This window comes from Hyaena hyaena, unplaced genomic scaffold (genome assembly GCF_003009895.1).
Source record: "Hyaena hyaena isolate Hyena2069 unplaced genomic scaffold, ASM300989v1 scaffold_764, whole genome shotgun sequence".
In the NCBI taxonomy this organism is placed as follows: domain Eukaryota; kingdom Metazoa; phylum Chordata; class Mammalia; order Carnivora; family Hyaenidae; genus Hyaena; species Hyaena hyaena.
The window spans coordinates 916,218-932,421 of record NW_024081395.1 but is presented as its reverse complement, the minus strand read 5'-3'; the positions used below and the strand labels follow the sequence as shown (position 1 = coordinate 932,421).

At 37.1% G+C, this 16,204-nt stretch overlaps 1 protein-coding gene across 1 annotated transcript in view; it reads left to right on the top strand.

Annotated features, from left to right (window-relative positions):
• The first annotated feature begins 257 nt into the window (after positions 1-257).
• LOC120221181 (protein FAM13A) overlaps positions 258-16,204 on the top strand; it is a 283,092-nt gene continuing 267,145 nt past the window's right edge. Inside the window, exon 1 of the mRNA XM_039218435.1 lies at positions 258-396. Coding sequence (XP_039074366.1) covers positions 350-396 — 47 coding nt within the window. The 5' untranslated portion in view covers positions 258-349. The remainder of the gene's footprint in view (positions 397-16,204) is intronic.

Below are 16,204 nucleotides of genomic sequence, written 5' to 3'. Positions count from 1 at the left end.
TGAATAAGTTAATAAATCTTTAACATCAAAGAAAGTTAAATCCTCAACAATCAAAGAAAAGGCAAAAATGCTCCCTCCCTTTTTGATGGCCTTAATATTTAAGTCCTGGGGAAGTTTTTCCTGAATAAAATATTAGACTTTACTATGCCTCTGTGCTTTTGTTGTTGTTTTGTTGTTGCTATGAAATATGCCTGAGAGCATTTTTTTTTTCGTTCCAGATGACAGAAATGATGCTCAGGAGAATAGCTTAAGAGACTTAATAAAAGAGCTGCCAGACACTCACTACTGCCTCCTCAAGTACTTATGCCAGTTCTTGACAAAAGTGGCCAAGCACCATCTACAGAATCGCATGAATGTTCACAATCTCGCCACTGTATTTGGGCCAAATTGCTTTCAGTAAGTTAATGAAGTTTTGTTGTTAATATTATCGCATACCACTTTTTTCCTTTATTATTGCCTGAAATTACTTGGGATGAAGAGTCATATTTTAGGCAGAAAAGTTAACCAATTTATGTTAGAGAACTTCTATCTTGCTACTGGGCCTTTTAACCTTGTTTTTCATCCCAATTTTGAAGAAGGCAGATATGCTTTTTCATGAAACCATAATTTGTAATATTTCAAACAACTGCCTTTAAAATTCTGGAAATAAGTTTTACTTTCACTAAAAAGGGCATTTAAAAATTCTAGTCTGAAACATTGATTAGCAGAAAGGGGAGTATAATATACTGCATAATTTTTTAATGTGATAGGTAAAATCACTACTAATAGATGGGAAAATTCAAGCTCAGTATGTCAATGACAGAAAAAATGTAACCCCCACTACATTTGTTTTCAAAGAATAAGCTACTCTAGAAATAAACTAGTCTTCTTGGTGGCTGGTATAGCACTGGCCATAAGAATTTTTATAAAACTTCTTGTTTTCTTTTCCCTGTTATTCCTTTAAGGTCTTTCATTGTTGATACATAAAACATGATCTTGCAATCCAGGGACTTTGCTTTTAACGCTCTTATTAATTAATCTTTTAATCCCCACTGTATCAAACATATTTCTTCTAGTTATAAGCACAAAAAACACTCCCACTTTTAAAGCCCTCAGAAATTCTCCGCATTTTTTTTTAGTAGTATATTTGTTTATATACTCAGTTAAGCTCATTCGGCAGCCTAGAACTAGGGATAATGCAGTCCTCAGAATGACTGTCCAAATATAAACTCGGGCTTAAATCACAGTGACTCCAGGGTTCCAGGACATTCGCAGCCTACTCTGGTGAGAAGTTCTGCCTTAATAACTATCCCCATTGTAATCTTAGAGATTTAGGTTTTAAATAATAGCATTTCATAGGATATGTTAGGGTCTTATGAATAAATATCTCAAACATAGTCTCCACTGATTTCTTACTCAAGAGCTTTGCATTAGAAGGCTGTATTTATTTTTACTCCTATCTTCAGAATAAACCTTCATTTAGTGACCTACATGTAAGAGATAGAGATAACTAGAAAACTGTTCAATAATTTTGAAACCCTAAATTCTAAAAGAGGTGAAAATGAATTTGTAAATAGAGTGATCATTTTATAACACACAGATCCATACCTCATTGCTGACTTACTGGATTGGACTTGGTCTGGAATTTCTGGTAATTTGCTTCAATTAGTCGATCAAAAATATCAAATAAGTAATGAGTTTTTATTATAGGCTCTACTGATCAGTATAGCTTTTATCCTTTTTTCTGAAAAAACACACTAACAAATTTTACAATTTTACCATTGTTAAGTGCACAGTTCAACAGCATTAAGTACATTTACATTGTTGTGACATATGGAAGTCTCTGCTAGGCCTTTTTCACAATGAAATAGAGTATAATTCTTTTTTTTTTTTTAATGTTTTATTTATTCCTGAGAAAGAGAGACAGTGTGAGCAGGGGAGGGTCAGAGAGAGAGGGAGACACAGAATCTGAAACAGGCTCCAGGCTCTGAGCGAGCTGTCAGTACAGAGCCCGACGTGGGGCTCGAACCCACGAACTGTGAGATCATGACCTGAGCTGAAGTCGGACGCTTAACCGACTGAGCCACCCAGGTGCCCCTAGAGTATAATTCTTAAAACAGGTAGCTGTTTATTGAGTTTCTTACCAAGTTCTGTACTGTCTCCTATATCTGATTGATCGTAAGAAGCAGAAGTAGTTTATGTTGTCTTTAAAGTTCCTTTCTCCGGGTTAAGGAAAAGTAAAGACTTCAACTCCAGTGACCACACTTAGTCCATACATGCTACAAAGATGATCAGTGGAATGCTGAGATTCAAGGAGAATTCTCAACATGAGCCACTAAAAGACAAACAAAGGGAATGCTTTTCTTAATACCTAAGGTGAATACCTAGTTTAGTCAATAGATGAGGAAGATTCTTTTTTTAATAAAAAGACATCCTCAGGGCACCTCAGGGTGGCTCAGTTGATTAAACGTCCCACATCGGCTCAGGTCGTGATCTCACAGTCCGTGGGTTCGAGCCCCGTGTCAGAGCCTGCTTTGGATTCTGTATCTCCCTCTCTCTCTGCCCCTCCCCTGCTTGCTCTCTGTCTCTCAAAATAAAAATAAAGACATTAAAAAATTTTTTTAAATAAATAAAAAGACATCCTCATGAAATAATGTTAACTTTTGAAAGAACATAAGATTTTAGAGATAAAAAGATACTGGCTATGAAATACATAATTATAAAATGTAAGAAAATGTACCAACAACAGTTGAATGTTTCGTGCTCTGGATTCTGGGCTTCTGGATGACTCTTAAATTACAGGTTTCAACATGTAATCCCAGTTATAGGTTTATTAAATTTAGATGATCATGTAATATTACCATTATAGAATAATGATATAGAAGTATATACGATAAAAATAAAGTATCTGTCATTAGTACCTCGCATGCCAACCTCTCCTTCCTAAAGATAAAATCCACATCCAGTAGATACATATCCTTCCATCCTTATTTCTGAACACAGTCATAAAACTTTAATTTTTAAATATAAGTATGATTATGATACATATATTATGAAGCTTGATTGCTCTTATAGTACCATTGGAACTTTTAATATCACTCTGCTTATATACCTTATTCTTTAAAAATTGAATACTAGAAATTTCCCCAAGCCTGATTAATTTTCCTTCTACTGATAAGCACTTAGGTATCAATTCTTTTATATTAAAACAGTGTTGCAGTGAACATATTGAGTGTTTTGATCCCTTATGTACATCTGCAACTATTTTTTTTTTAATAGTTTATTGTCAAGTTGGTTCCCATACAACATTCAGTGCTCATCCCAAGTGCCCTCCTCCATGCTCATCACCCCCTCCACTCCCCCCACTCCATCTGCCCTCAGTTTGTTCTCAGCATGTAAGAGTCTCTCATGGTTTGCCTCCCTCCCCTCAACTATTTTTCCCCTTCTTCTCCCCCATCATCCTTCGTTAGGTTCCTCCTAATCCTCCTATATGTGCAAACATATGGTATCTGTGCTTCTCTGCCTGACTTATTTCGCTCAGCATAACACCATCAAGGTCCATCCATGTTGCTACACATGGCCAGATTTCTTTCTTTCTCATTGCCATGTAGTATTCCATTGTATAGATAAACCACATCTACTTGATCCATTCATCAGTTGATGGACACTTAGGATCTTTCCATGTTTTGGCTGTTGAGAATGCTGCAATGAATATTGGGGTACATGTGCCCCTATGCATCAGCACTCCTGTATCCCCTGGGTAAATTCCTAGCAGTGCTATTGCTGGGTCATAGGGGAGTTTTATTGTTAATGTTTTCAGGAATCTCCACACTGTTTTGCAGAGGGGCTGCACCCGTTTACATTCCCACCAACAGTGTAGGAAGGTGCCTGTTTCTCCACATCCTCGCCAGCATCTAGAGTCCTCTGATTTGCTCATTTTAGCCACTCTGACTGGCGTGAAGTGGTATCTCAGTTTGGTTTTGATGTGTATTTCCCTGATGAGGAGGGATGCTGAGCATCGTTTCATGTGTCTGTTGGCCATCTGGATGGAGAACATTCCTCTTTGGAGAAGTGTCTGTTCATATCTTCTGCCCATTTCTTCACTGGTTGTTTCAATTCTTTTTAACAAACATGTTTTATGCAGCAGAATAATCACTCTTAAAAAAACAGTATGCAAATTTTCCAGCTTATTATTTCTAGGTGATGGCAATATGAACGATTTTTCTTTGTGCTTTTCTGAATTTTTAAAATAAAAATAGGGGCACCTGCCTGGCTCAGTCAGTGGAGTGTACAACTCTTGATCTTGGGGTTGTAAGTTCAGGTCCCACATTGGGTGTAGAGATTACTTAAAAATAAAAATAGGTATTGGTTGTTGGACTTCAAAAAAAAAAAAAGGGATGCTGTATTTTGTCGAATGCTTTTTCTGCATCTATCGACAGGATCATATGGTTTTTATCTTTTCTTTTGTTAATGTGATATATCACATTGATTGATTTCTGAATATTGAACCAGCCCTGTAACCCAAGAATGAATCCCACTTGATCTTGGTGGATAATTCTTTTTATGTGCTGTTGGATTCGATTTGCAAGTATCTTGTTGAGGATTTTTGCATCTGTATTCATCAAGGATATTGACCTATCATTCTCTTTTTATGCTGGATCTCTGTCTGGCTTGGGAATCAGAGTGATTCCGGAAGTTTCCCTTCAATTTCTATTTTTTGCAATAGCTTGAGAGGAATTGGTATTAATTCTGTTTTAAATGTCTGGTACAATTCCCCAGAGAATCCATAATGTCCAGGGCTCCTTATTTGTTGGGAGATTTTTGATAACGGATTCGATTTTTTCACTCGTTATGGGTCTGTTCAGATTTCCTATCTCTTCCCGTGTGAATTTTGGTATTGAGTGTGTGTTTAGGAATTTGTCCATTTCTTCTAAGTTGTCTATTTTGTTGGCATATAATTTTTCATAGTATTCCCTGATAATTGCTTGTATTTCTGAGGGGTTGGTTGTAATAAGTCCATTTTCATTCATGATTTTGTCTATTTGAGTGTTCTCTCTTTTCGTTTTGAGAAACCTGGCTAGAGGTTTGTCAATTTTGTTTATTTTTTCAAAAAACCAACTCTTGGTTTCATTAATCTGTTCAGTTGTTTCTTTGGTTTCTATGTTGTTTATTTCTGCTCTGATTTTTACTGTTTCTCTTTTTCTACTGGGTTTGGGGTGCTCTTGTTTCTCTCCCTCTAGTTGTTTTAGGTGAGCTGTTAGATTTTGCACTTTCGCTTTTTCTAATTTTTTGAAATAGGCCTGGAATGCAATGTGCTTTTCTCTTAGGACTGCCTCTGCCACATCCCATAGAGTTTGGATTATTGTATTTTCGTTTTCATTTATTTCCATATATTTTTTAATTTCTTTTCTAATTGCCTGATTGGCCCATTCATTCTTTAGTAGGGTGTTCTGTAACCTCCATGTTTTTGGAGGTTTTCCAGACTTCTTCCTGTAATTGATTTCAAGTTTCAAAGCATTGTGATCTGAAAGTGTGCATGGTGTAATCTCAATTCTTTTATATTTATTGGGGGCTACTTTATGTCCCAGTATGTGATCTATCTTGGAGAATGTGCCATGCGCGCTTGAGAAGAAAGTGAATTCCATGGCCTCGGGATATAGAGTTCTAAATATATCTGTCAGATCCTTCTGTTCCAATGAGGCATTCAAGACTATTGTTTCTTTAGTGATTTTCTGTCTGGTTTGTCTATCCATTGCTGTAAGTAGAGTATTAAAGTCCCCTGCTATTAGCACATTCTTATCTATAAGATTCTTTCTGTTTGTGATTTTTTAAATATTTAGGTGCTTCCATATTCGGTGCATAGACATTTATAATTGTTAGTTCTTCCTGATGGATAGACCCTGTAATTATTATATAATGCCTTTCTTCATCTCTTGTTATTGTCTTGAAAGTCCAGTTTGTCTGTTATAAGTATAGCTACTCCAGCTTTCTTTTGACTTCCCGTAGCATGATATACATTTCTCCCTCCCCTTACTTTTAATCTGAAAGTATCTTCCAGTCTAAAATGCGTTTCTTGTAGACAGCAAAAGATGGATTTTTTTTTTTTTTATCCATTCTGTTACCCTATGTCTTTGATTGGAGCATTCAGCCCATTTGCATTCAGTGGTATTATTGAAATATATGGGTTTAGAGTCATTGTGTCCTTTGTGGGAATCATGCTTGTGGTGACGTCTCTGCTATCTTGCGTTCCTTGCAACATTTCCCTCAGAGAGTCCCCCTAAGGATTTCTTGTAGGGCTGGTTTAGTGGTGACAAATTCTTTCAATTTTTGTTTATTTGGAAAGATTTTTATCTCCTTCTATTCTGAATGACAGGCTTGCTGGATAGAGGATTCTTGGCTGCATATTTTTTTCTATTCATCACATTGAAGATCTCCTGCCATTCTTTTCTGGCCTGCCAAGTTTCAGTAGATAGGTCTGTCACCACTCTGATAGGTTTCCCTTTGTATGTTAGGGCCCTTTTCTCCCTAGCTGCTTTCAAAATTCTCTCTTTGTCCTTGTATTTTGCCAGTTTCACTATGATATGTCATGCAGAAGATTGATTCAAGTTACGTCTGAGGGGGATTCTCTGTGCCTCTTGCATTTCAACATCTACTTCCATCGCCAGGTTGGGGAAGTTCTCTCCTATAATTTGTTCCAGGACTCCTTCAGCACCTTTCCCACTTTCCTCCTCTTCTGGAATTCCTATGATATGGATATTGTTCCATTTGATTGTATCACTGAGCTCTTGAACTCTTCTTTCATGTTCCTGGACCAGTTTATCTCTCTTTTTCTCATTTTCTTCTTTTTCTATAATAGTGTCTTCTAAATCACTGTTCTCCTTTCTGCCTCTTCAGTCAGTGCATTGGACACCTCCAGTTTATTATGTATCTCATTTATCCCATTTTGTAATTCACCATAACTATTTTTAGGCTCCATAGTATTTGTAGCCATAGTTTCTCTGATGTCCTCCATGCTTTTTCCAAGCTCGGCGATCAATTTTATGATTATTGTTCTAAGTTCTTGTTCAGTTATGTTGCTTATATCTGTTTTGAGCAGTTCTCTAGCTGTCATTTCTTCCTGGAGTTTCTTTGGAGGAGAGTTCTTCTGTTTCGTCATTTTGGTTAGCTTTCTATCTCTGTTACTTTTAAAAGCTTGTTGTACACTTGGCCTCTGCGAGTTCTGCTGTATTAGAGAGGGCTCTTTTGACTGTCCAGGGCCTGTCTGTTCAGGAGTGTTCTTTGGATGGTGTCTCTTGATTTCTCTTGTTGATTTTTTGGTTATTTTGTTTCCCTACTGGTAGTGGTATTTGGGACTCTCCACCATGTGTAGTTTGGCTTGTTTCTTGTGGCAGTCCTGGAAAAAGAAAACAGACAACCACAGAGGGAACAAAGGTACACAAAGGCACAGACAAAACCAATAAACACGCAAATAAAGGCTCAGATAAAAACAGCAACAAAAACAACAGAACAGCTATCTGGAGGGGATGGGCGTGGTTTGTTGTAGGCAGGTCTGGTCTCCACTGTGTCCACTGGCCTCCCTGAGGCCCTGCCTTGGTGGTTGTGGGGAGAAGAATGGCGTCGCCCCAGTCCTTTTTCAACCAAGCATTGCAAATCACTTCTTTGGGTCCAATCTCCCTGTGCTGAGGGTGTTGCCAAGGTGGGCTGAGTTCTATGCCCCATGCCCTGCCTGGTTTCCAGCTCCCAGTCAGAGGGCTTTGTTATACTGCCCTAACCAGTCCGGCATGTAGCTGCTTCCCTCTTGCCTGGGGTTGAATGGGGGTTGGGGGAAGTGTTGAAGCCTCAGATCCACTGGGGTCAAGCAGCGATGCAAATCAGGTGCATTCAGGAATGTAGCAACTTCAGGTCCGCAGAGTCCACATTGTCGCAGCGCGACACCGCTTCACTGGGCCACCGACGCCATGGATGGTTCCAGGAGCGCGGCAGTGCAGTTTTTCCTGGCGCCTTCTGAGACCCAGGCACCTAGTTTAAAGTAGCTCCCCAGCCAGAGCTAAAAAACACTCTTTCCAAGCTGAGGTTTTTTTGTTTGTTTGTTTGTTTCTTCTTTTTCAGCGATGGTTCAATGAGCAATCTCAGCTTTTCTTTACTTTCTCCTGGACTCGTGGCAGCTCGCCACTGCTCACTGGTTAATCACTCACCGCAGTTGCATGCAAGCTGGGTTCCCTCTCCTCCCTCAGTATCTCTGGGTCCCGTCCTGCTTTTATCATCCAGTTCGCATTCATGCCCTTATGATGTTTCCTTCCCAGTGTACTCTGTCTTTCTCTTCCCAAACTCCTGTGGCTCAGTGTCCTACGACTTCCGTCCTTCTCCTCTTGAGAGATGGGTGCAGGCAAAGTGCACGGAGCTCACTGCTTCTCTGCCATCTTGTCCTGGTCCTCCATCTTCAGCTATTTCTATAGAATAGGTAACCTAGAAGTGGACTTGCTTGGCTGAGTTTACACATTTTATTTTTTATTTTTTACACATTTTAAAGTTAATCTGTGATGCCCTTAATAAGGCAGTAACAATTTATGATTCTACCATTGGTGTTTAAGAATATTTGTTTCCCTGTAACCTTGCTATGCTGAATTTTAGCACATAATTCAATACCTGAAATTTCAATACTTCAATATGTTGACCTAACAGGAAAAAAATGATATCGTAATTATTTGTGAAGTTCAGTATATGTTAGATTTGTGTCTGTCTTGTGCTTGCTTTTTATTTATTTTTTTGTTGTGGCTCTTACTGCCTTGTAGGAGTTCTTTAGGTTTTCTAAAACTAATCCTCATTTAGAAAAAAATTGCCAAAATTCTTTTTGTTTGCCTGTTAGCTTTATGGTGATTTATATATTAAATTAAAAACATTTTTAATTTACCTAAGTTTGTCAACTCTTCCCCTTTTTGTTTATTGACATTTGTTTCTTACTAAATCTGAATACTATTTCTTGGTTAAATTATATTAATAATAAAAGTATTACATATTTTGTTATATTTATAGCTTTCTTATGATTACATTTTCACTTTTATCTAAAATTTCCTTTCTACATGTCATGTATCATATATAGATCCAGTTTGATATTTCTTCAAATAGATAGTTGTTGCCAGATTATACACTGAGTAGCATATCTCTTTGCTAATTTACCATGCCAACTCTATCACATATTAACTTCCCACGTATATGTGAGTTTCTGGGTTTTTTTATGGCTCGTTCTTGTCCTCTTTTTTTCTATTATATTTTCTCTTTGAGATGAATTTTGGAACTCCCTGGTAAGTGGTATCTCATTGTTTTGATTTTCATTTCCCTGATGTTGAATATCTTTTAATAGGCTTATTGACCATTTTTATTTCTTTGGGGAAATGTCTGTTCAGATGCACTACACATATGCTAATCAGATTCTTTATTATTGAATTATAGGAGTCTTTTAGGTATTTTGTATATAAGTACTTCAGTAAATACAGGATATGCAAATATTTTCTCTTATTCTGTGAGTTTCCTTTTCATTTCCTTTAAAAAAATTTAATTCCAGTATAGTTAACATACAGTGTTATATTGGTTTCAGGTGTGCAGTATACTGATTCAGTAATTCTGTATGTTACTCAGTGCCCATCAAGATTAGTGTTCTCTTAATCCTCTTCACTTAATTGACCCATTCCTTGATCTACCTCCCTACTGGGAACCATCTGTTCATCCTCTATAATTAGGAATCTGTTTGTTTGTCTTTTTTTGGTTTGTTTCTTAAATTCCACGTATGAGTGAAATTATATGTTATTTGTCTTTCTCTGATTTATCTCACTTAGTATTATCTAGATGTATCCATATTGCAAATTGCAAGATTTCATTCTTTTTAGGGCTGAATAATATTCCTTTGTGTATGTATGTATAAACATGCATACACATATACCACGTCTTTATCCATTCATCTATCAGTGGACACAGGTTTCTTCCTTATTTTGGCCATTGTAAATAATGCTGCAATAAATGCAGGGGCGCATATATCCCTTTGAATTAGTATTTCATATTCTTCAGGTAAATACCCAGTAGTGTAATTACTACTAGATTCATAGTAGTAACCACAGGGTAGTTCTATTTTTAATTTTTTGAGGAACTTCCATACTGTCTTGCAGTGACTCCACCCATTTGCATTCCCACCAACAGTGCACAAGTGTTCCTTTTTCTTCACATCCTCACCAATATTTATTTTTCTTGAGTTTATGATTTTCACCGTTCTGATAGGTATGAAGTAATATCTCATTGTGGTTTCTATATGCATTTACCTGATTATGAGTAATGCTGAACCTTAGACATCTTTATGTTGTCTTTGGAGAAATGTCTGTTCATGTCTTCTCCCCATGTTTTAATTGGGTTATTTGGCTTTGGGGTGTTGAGTTGTTTGTATCAGTTCTCTATATATTTTGGATACTAACCCTTTTTCAGATATGTCATTTGCAAACATATTTTCCCATTCAGTAGGTTTCCTTTTAATTTCATTGGTTATCTCCTTTGCTATGCAGAAGATTTTTATTTTGATGTAGTCCCGTTTATTTTTGCTTTTGTTTCCCTTGCCTCAGGAGACCTATCTAGAAAGATGTTCCTAGGACCAAAGTCAGAGAAATTATTGTCTGTGCTTTTTCTAGAATTTTTATGTTTTTAGGTCTCATATTTTGGTTCTTAATATATTTTAAATTTGTTTGTGTATATCTTGTAAGAAAGGGATCTAGTTTCATTCCTTTGCATGTAGCTGTCCAGTTTTCTTAACACCATTTGTTAAAGAAACTGTCTTCTTGCTATTGGATATTCTTTCTAGCTTTGTCAAAGATTAATTGACCGTATAAATGTGCAATTTCTATTTTGGTTCCACTGATCTGTGTGTCTATTTTTGTGCCAGTATCATACTGTTTTGATCACTACAGCTTTCTAGAATGACTCAAAGTCTCAAATTGTGACTTTGTTTTTCTTCTTCAAGATTTCTTTGGCTATCTGGGGTCTTTTGTGGTTCCATACATATTTAGGATTGTTTGTTTTATTTCTGTCTAAAAATGCTGTTGGTATTTCAATTGGGATTTCATTGAATCTGTTGACTACTTTGGGTAGTATGGACAGTTAACAATATTTGTTCTTCCAATTCATGAGCATGAAATGTCTTTCCATTTGATTATGCCTTCACTTTCTTTTCATCAGTGTTTTACAGTTTTCAGAGAACAGGTCTTTCATTAAGTTTATTCGTAGATGTTTTATTTTTTTGTGCAACTATAAATGGGATTTTTTTCTCAGTTTCTCTTTCTGCTATTTCATTATTACTTCATAAAAATGGAACATTATTTTGTACATTGATTCTTGTATCCTATGACCTTACTGAATTCATTTATCAGTTCTAGCAGTGTTTTGGCAGAGTCTTTAGGGTTTCCGCTACATAGTATTATGTCATCTGCACATAGTGAAAGTTTAACTTCTTCCTTACCAACTTGGATCCTTCTATTCCTTTTTATTATTTGATTGTTCTGGCTAGGAATTTCAGTATTATTTGAATAGAAATGAGAGTGGACATCCTTGTCTTGTTCCTGACCTTTGGAGAAAAGCTCTCAGTTTTTCCGTTTCCCCTGTTAACTGTGGGTTTTTCATATACGACCTTTATTATGTGGAGGTATGTTCTCTCCAAACATACTTTGTTGAGGGTTTTTATCATGAATGGTTGTTGTACTTTATCAAGTGCTTTTTTTTGTATCTATTGAAATGATCATATGGTTTTTATCCTTTCTCTTATTGCTGTGATGTGTCTCATTGATTTGTGAATACTGAACCACCTTTGCATCCTGGAAATAAATTCCACTTGATCATGGTGAATGTTTCTAATGTATTATTGGATCTGGTTTGCTAATATTGTGTGGAGGATTTTTGCATGTTCATGAGAGATACTGGGCCTCTAGTTTTCTTTTTTTGCACTATCTTTATCTGGTTTTGACATCAGGTTAATGCTGGCCTCGTAGAATGAATTTGGAAGTTTTCCTTCTTCCATTTCTTGGAATAGTTTGGGGAAAATAGGTATTAACCCCTTTTTAAATATTTGGTGGAATTTGCTTGTGAACCCATGTGGTCCTGGACTTTTGTTTGTTGGGAGATTTTTGATTACTTATTCAATTTCATTGGTAGTAATCCATTTATTCACATTTTCTATTTTTCCTGATTCAGCTTTGGGAGTTTATATTTTTCTAGGAATTTATACATTTCTTCTAGTTGTCCAATTTGTTGGGATATAATTCTTCATAGTATTCTCTTGCAATCCTTTGGAAATATGTGGTATCTGGTGTTTCTACTCCTATTTGTGGTTTTATTTATTTGAGTCTTTTTCTTCTTTTTTCTCTTTCTTTCCTTCTTTTTTTTTGATGAGTATGACTAAAGGTTTATCACTTTTTTTTTTTTTTTTCAAATAACCAGCTCCTGTTTCATTGATCTCTTCTATTATTTTTTTTTTAATGTTTATTTGTTTTGAGAGACAGAGGAGACAGAGCATGAGTGGGGGAGGGACAGATAGAGAGGGGAGACACAGAACCTGAAGCAGACTCCAAGCTGTTCCAAGCTGTTAGCACAGAGCCTGATGCAGGGCTTGAACTCACAGGCCACGAGATCATGACCTGAGCCAAAGTTGAACACTTAACCAATTGAGCCACCCAGCTGCCTCTGGTTGGTTAGCTTTTATTTTCTAGTTCATGTATTTCTGCTATAATCTTTATTATTTCCTTCCCTCTGCTGATTTGGGGTTTTGTTTATTGTTTTTATTCTGGCTTCTTTAGGTGTAAGGTAGGTTGTTTATTTGAGACTTTTTCTTACTTCTTGAAGTAGACCTGTATTGTTATACACTTCCTTCTTAGAGCAGCTTTTTCTGTATCCCAATGAATTTTGGACTGTTGTGTTTTCATTTTCATTTGTCTGCATATGTTTTTTATTTCTTCTTTGATTTCTTGGTTTCATTGCTTAATTGTAGTATGTTACTTAACTTCCATGTATTTATTTCCAGATTTTTTCTTGTGATAATTTCTAATTTCATAGCATTGTGGTCAGAAAAGATGCATAATAGTATGTCTTTGATCTTTTTGAATTTGTTCAGACTTGTTTTGTGGCCTAATATGTGACCTGTTCTGGAGATTGTTCCATGTGCCCTTGAAAAGAGTGTGTATTCTGGTGTTTTAGAAGGGAATATTTTATTTTATTTTTTTAATTATTTTTTTAAAATTTATTTTTGAGACAGAGAGACACAGCATGAGCAGGGGATAGGCAGAGAGAGAGAGGGAGACACAGAATCCAAAGCAGGCTCCAGGCTCTGAGCTGTCAGCACAGAGCCCAATGCAGGGGGTTGAACTCACAAACTGTGATATCATGAGTTGAGCTGAAGTTGGACCCTTAATCAACTGAGACACTGAGGCACTCCAGGAATATTTTATTAAGGAGAGAATGTTTTGAATATATGTTCCATTCATCAGGTCCAGGTTATCATTCAAAGCCATTGCTTCCTTGTTGATCTTCTATTTGGAAAATCTGCCTATTGACATTAGTCAGGTGTTAAAGCTCCCTGTTGTTATTGTATTATTATCAATCCCTTTAGGTTTGTTATTCAGTGCTTTATGTATTTGGGTGCTCCCATGTTCAATGCATAAATATTTACAGTAGTTCTGTATTCTATTTGGATTATTCCCTTTATGCTTATGCAGTGTTCTTCCTCATGTCTTGTTACAATCTTTGTTTTAAAGTCTATTTTGTCTGATCTAAGTATTGCTACTCTGGCTTCATTTTGACATCCTTTTCCATGATAGATGTTTCTCCATCTCCTTACTTTCAATGGGAGTGTTTTTTAGATCTGAAATTAGTTCCTTATAGGCAGCATGTAGACAGATCTTGGTTTTTTTTATTCATTTCATTACCCTGTGTCTTTTGATTGGAGCATTTAGTCGATTTACATTCAAAGTAATTATTGGCAGTATGTTTTTATTGCCATTTTTTTACTTGTTTTATGGTGATTTTATAGTTTTTCTCTATTCCTTTCTTTGCTCTCTTAACTCACAATTATTTAGCTTTTAATGATAAACTTTCATTCCTTTCTTTCTTCTTTGCCCGTCTATTGCTGGTTTTTGATTAGCAGTTACCATTGGTTTCTCTATAACATCTTCTGCATATAGCAGAAGTTGATGGTCATTTAAGTTTGAACCTATTCTTTACTCCTGTCCCCTCCCCTCCACAATGTTTTAGATATATGGTGTCCTACTTTACTTTTATTTTGCGAGTCCCTTGACTAATTTTTATAGATATAATTATTTTTTTACTGCTTTTGTGCTTCATACTTTCCTTTTTTTTTTTTTTTAACTGTTCCTTATGTTCTGTCTTTTCCACTCAAAGCCTCCCCTTTAACATTCCTTATAAGGCTGGTTTAGTGGTGATGATGTCTTCATTGTCTGAGGAACTCCTTGTCTCTCCTTTTATTCTGAATGATAGCCTTGCTGGATAGAGTATTTTTGCTTATAGGTTTTTTCTTTTCAGCACTTTGAATATATCATGCCATCCCTTCTGGCCTGCAAAGTTTCTGTTCAGAAGTCAACTATTAATCTTAAGGAGTTTCCCTTGTATGTAGCTGATTTTTCTCTTGCCACTTTTAAATTCTCTCTTTATCACTACTTTTTGCTATTTTAATTACTACATTTCTTGGTATGGACCTCCATGGGTTGTTTTTATTGAGGGATGTCTGTGCCTCCTGTATCTGTATTTGTGTTTCCTTCCTCAGACTCAAGAAGTTTTGAACTATTCTTTCTTCAAATAAATTTTCTGCCTCATGTTCTCTCTTTTCTCCTTCTGGGACCCCTCTAATGCAAAAGTTATTATTGCACTTTATGGTGTTCCTGAGTTCCCTAAGTCTATTCTCGTTTTAAATAATTTTTTCCCTCATCTGTGCGGTGTAATTACTTTCCATTCCTCTGTCCTCCAGGTCACTGATTCATTCTTCTGCTTCTTCTAACCTACTATTTATTCTATCTTGTATATTTTTTATTTCATTTATTGTATTCTTCGTCTCTGATTGATTCTTTTTTATCTCTTTGTTAAGGGTCTCACTGATGTCCTCCAGTCTTTTCTCAAGTCCAGTGAGTATCTTTATGAGCATTACTTTGAATTCTCTATCAGGTATATTACTCTATTTTATATCCATTTTGTTTGGCTGTCTTGCTGTGATTTTGTCCCATTCTTTCATTTGGAACATATTTCTCCATCTCATTTTGTCTCATTCTCTGGGTCTGTTTCTGTCAGCTGTGTCTCCTGATCTTGAAAGTAGTAGCCTTATCAAGATGAGGTCCTGTAGTACCCTGCAGTGAGTATCCTCTCCCCCCATTCATCAGAACCTGGCACTTGAGGGCAGTCCCCTATGGGTGTTGATTGTGCTCTGCTGTTGTGGCTGAGCTTCTTTTTCTGTCAGTATAGTCACCTGCAATGGCTCTCTTTGCCTGTCGTGGGAAGGGTTTGGTTCCTGTGTTATTGATGGGCCGGTCTATGGCTGCAACGAGCTTGAGTTGGGTCAGACCAGTCATTTGTCAGAGATGACAGTTTCACTGCAGGACAGTTTCCCTGTATTTTCCCCTAGGAAGCTTTCATTGGTGCGCAGGGGTGCAGTCAGACCAGATGTCTGCCTTCAGCCCACTGCTGGGTCAGTAGTCACTTTGGTGTGGTGCTGGCCCCTGTCAGGGCTGCTTGTACACTGTCTGGCTTGTGGCACCACTTTGGATGGACTCTGGCCATAAACATATTAGAGGAGGCAGAGCCACAGTGTAAGTAGGGGCAAGTCTCACAGTGTTAGCAAGGTTTGCAACTGGTCCTCTTCAAGAGGGGATTTGCCACTGCTGAAACCAAGGCCAGCTGGTTGTTGGAGGCAGATCCACAGAGTGAGGGCAGTGGGAGGTGACATGGTGTTAGCAAGGTTTGTACTGGTGTTCTGGGGGAGAGGATCTGCTCTGCAAGAACTGAGGGAACCCTGGCTGGAGGGGGCAGGGGGCCTGGTGTTAGCAAGATAGGTAGCTAGTGTAGGCGTCATGCTGATTTCTGCAGTTAGCTGTGTGTTTATGCTGGGGGGCAGGGAAGGGAAATGGCACCTGCCAACTCCTTTGTTCCTGGAGGAGTCTCCCAATGAGACTGTCCCTCCAGGACTTGCTCTGTGAAC